At 55.2% G+C, this 2,151-nt stretch overlaps 1 protein-coding gene across 1 annotated transcript in view; it reads right to left on the reverse strand.

Moving 5' to 3' along the window:
- The window catches only part of PCSK6 (proprotein convertase subtilisin/kexin type 6), a gene marked incomplete at its 5' end in the record, with an annotated part of 121,522 nt that extends 119,372 nt beyond the window's left edge, over positions 1–2,150 (reverse strand). The window contains one exon of the mRNA XM_019533187.1: positions 2,001–2,150. Coding sequence (XP_019388732.1) covers positions 2,001–2,150 — 150 coding nt within the window. The remainder of the gene's footprint in view (positions 1–2,000) is intronic.
- Between the last annotated feature and the right edge of the window lies 1 nt (position 2,151).

A 2,151-nucleotide genomic window follows, 5' to 3' on the forward strand; every position in this document is an offset into this window, starting at 1 on the left:
GGGTGGAAAGGAGCTAAGGTGGGTCTGAAATCATGTCTCTTAGGCTTTAAAGTCTTTCCAGGCTCATGACACCACCTTTCCTAGTGGAGCACATGCCCCTACACCCATGCAGTGACCCCACTTGGGGTTAGGACTCCTAGTTTGGGTACAGCTCCTTCCTGCAGAAGGTAAAGTTATTTCCCCAATTTGCTCTGCCCACGGTACCCTTCCTCTCCGCTCCCTGTCTGTTTGAATCCAGACAGCAGGGATTCAAACGTGAGCTGCTCGTCTTCACCTGGGAAGCTCTGCGATGCCTATTCTCACCCTGGCTGTCAGCACAGAGGTCAGCGTAGGGTCCCAGTCTCCAGCCAGGCAGCACCCCCCTGCCATTGGCACAGGGAGCTCCCTGTAAGCACCTGTGAAGCTGCCCTGTTCTCCTTCCAATCCCTCCTTTAAAACACTTTGCTAGGATGACTACAAAAAAACTTGACAAGGGTTAGGCAGCTGGCATCCGGAGATAACCACCTGGTTTGCATCATACCAACAAAGATGTCTCATTGTTTCTTTGTTCTCTTCCATCAGTGACTTCTTGTTTTATATGTAGATCATAAGCTCCACAGGGCAGAGGCTGTTGTTTTGTTGCGTGTGTAGACAGACTCGAGCACAATGGGCTTTGTAGGAATTACAGTTACAAAGATAATAAGGAAGCCCAGACTCCAATGTAAACCAAAGACAAAACTCTCATTGACCTCACTGGGGATGGGCTTTCACCCAGGATCAATGCTTACAAAGATCCAGCCTTTTCTGGTGGTTTGACTAAACCCGCTTTATTTAAGAGCAATCCCCAGGGTCTGATATTATATGTATTATCTAGATCAAAGTTGTTGCCACTACAAGTGCAGGTTGTAGACCTGGCTTGCCCTGTATGAAAGTATGCCTAGGAGCAAGGACACAAGTTGCGCATGCAGGATGCGGGACCCGAGTGGAAGAATAAGAGGAATTTGTCTACACAGCTAACTTACCACAGCATGCTGAAAACACACCGCACCGATCAGCACATGCTACCTCTGAAACTGGAAGGGGGGAAAAAAAAAAAAAAAAAAAATATCATCGCACCACTGTCTGAGTGGCACGGCACTGGGGTGAATACACTGTGCCTCTAAGCAGAGGTAACAAGCCAGCTTGGGCCATGACACTGCTGTGGCTCCTCGTTAGCTGGGGACAGCCTGCACGAAGCAGCGTGTGGGCTGTTTCTGTCGGATGCAGAAAAAGCATCAGCAGCAGAGAGTCCCCTTGACAACCTGAACTCCCTGACCAAAAACACCCGATGCAGCCACGCTTGGATGCACGGACAGGAAAACATCCAAGAAAAAGCAAGTTACATTTCTGCGCTGGGCACCGCTGCACCCGGATTTCAAGGGCTGCGATCACCGGGAGACAGTTCAGAAAGGCGCAAAACTGATGAAGTCCTGGAAAGCCTGGCTTTACGTGACGGGTCCCGGGAGCTCAGTCTGTTCAGCTCATCACAGGCAGACAGAGTCGCTGAGTCAGGAGTTTCCACAGCTCATCCCGCAGAAAGACGGGGCTGCCCTGAAGCGCTTCCAGGTACAGAGCGGCAGAAACGGCTTCAGCCGAGCCAACGAGGACACAAGCAGACCCCGCCACTGGAAGTTGAAGCTAGCCAAACTCAAGCAAGGAGCACAGCGCAGATTCAGGAAAGAAGGGGACCCGTTAACCACTCCAGCAGCTCACAAGAGCTCGCGCCCAGCCGGGTCCCCATCTGCGGAAGGCTTTGAACCACCGTTTGTTTAAGAAGCCGGGGGCCAGCTCAAAAAAGAACCAGATGCACCAAGCCAGGCAGGCGAAGCGGGGCACCGGTCACAGGCCACACGAGGGGCTGAGCACGGCGCAGGGACCAGTGCGGAGGAGGAGAAGGGACCCGCGCCGGCGGCACGGCGCCGAGGGGAGAAGTTTCCGCCCGGCCTGGAGACGCAAGGATCCCCCCGCCGCTCCCCGCTCACCTGGCCCAGGTTGCCGTAGCCGTAGGCGGCCGCCAGCCTCGCCGCCTCGCCCGGGCCGCCCGGCACCCGCACGGCCCAGTGGTTGGTGTAGACGGGCCGCGCCAGGCAGGCGGGCAGCGCCAGCAGCAGCAGCAGGGAGCGCGCGGCACGG

The sequence above is a fragment of the Crocodylus porosus genome, unplaced genomic scaffold, assembly GCF_001723895.1.
Source record: "Crocodylus porosus isolate Cpor-Errol unplaced genomic scaffold, CroPor_comp1, whole genome shotgun sequence".
Classification (NCBI taxonomy): domain Eukaryota; kingdom Metazoa; phylum Chordata; order Crocodylia; family Crocodylidae; genus Crocodylus; species Crocodylus porosus.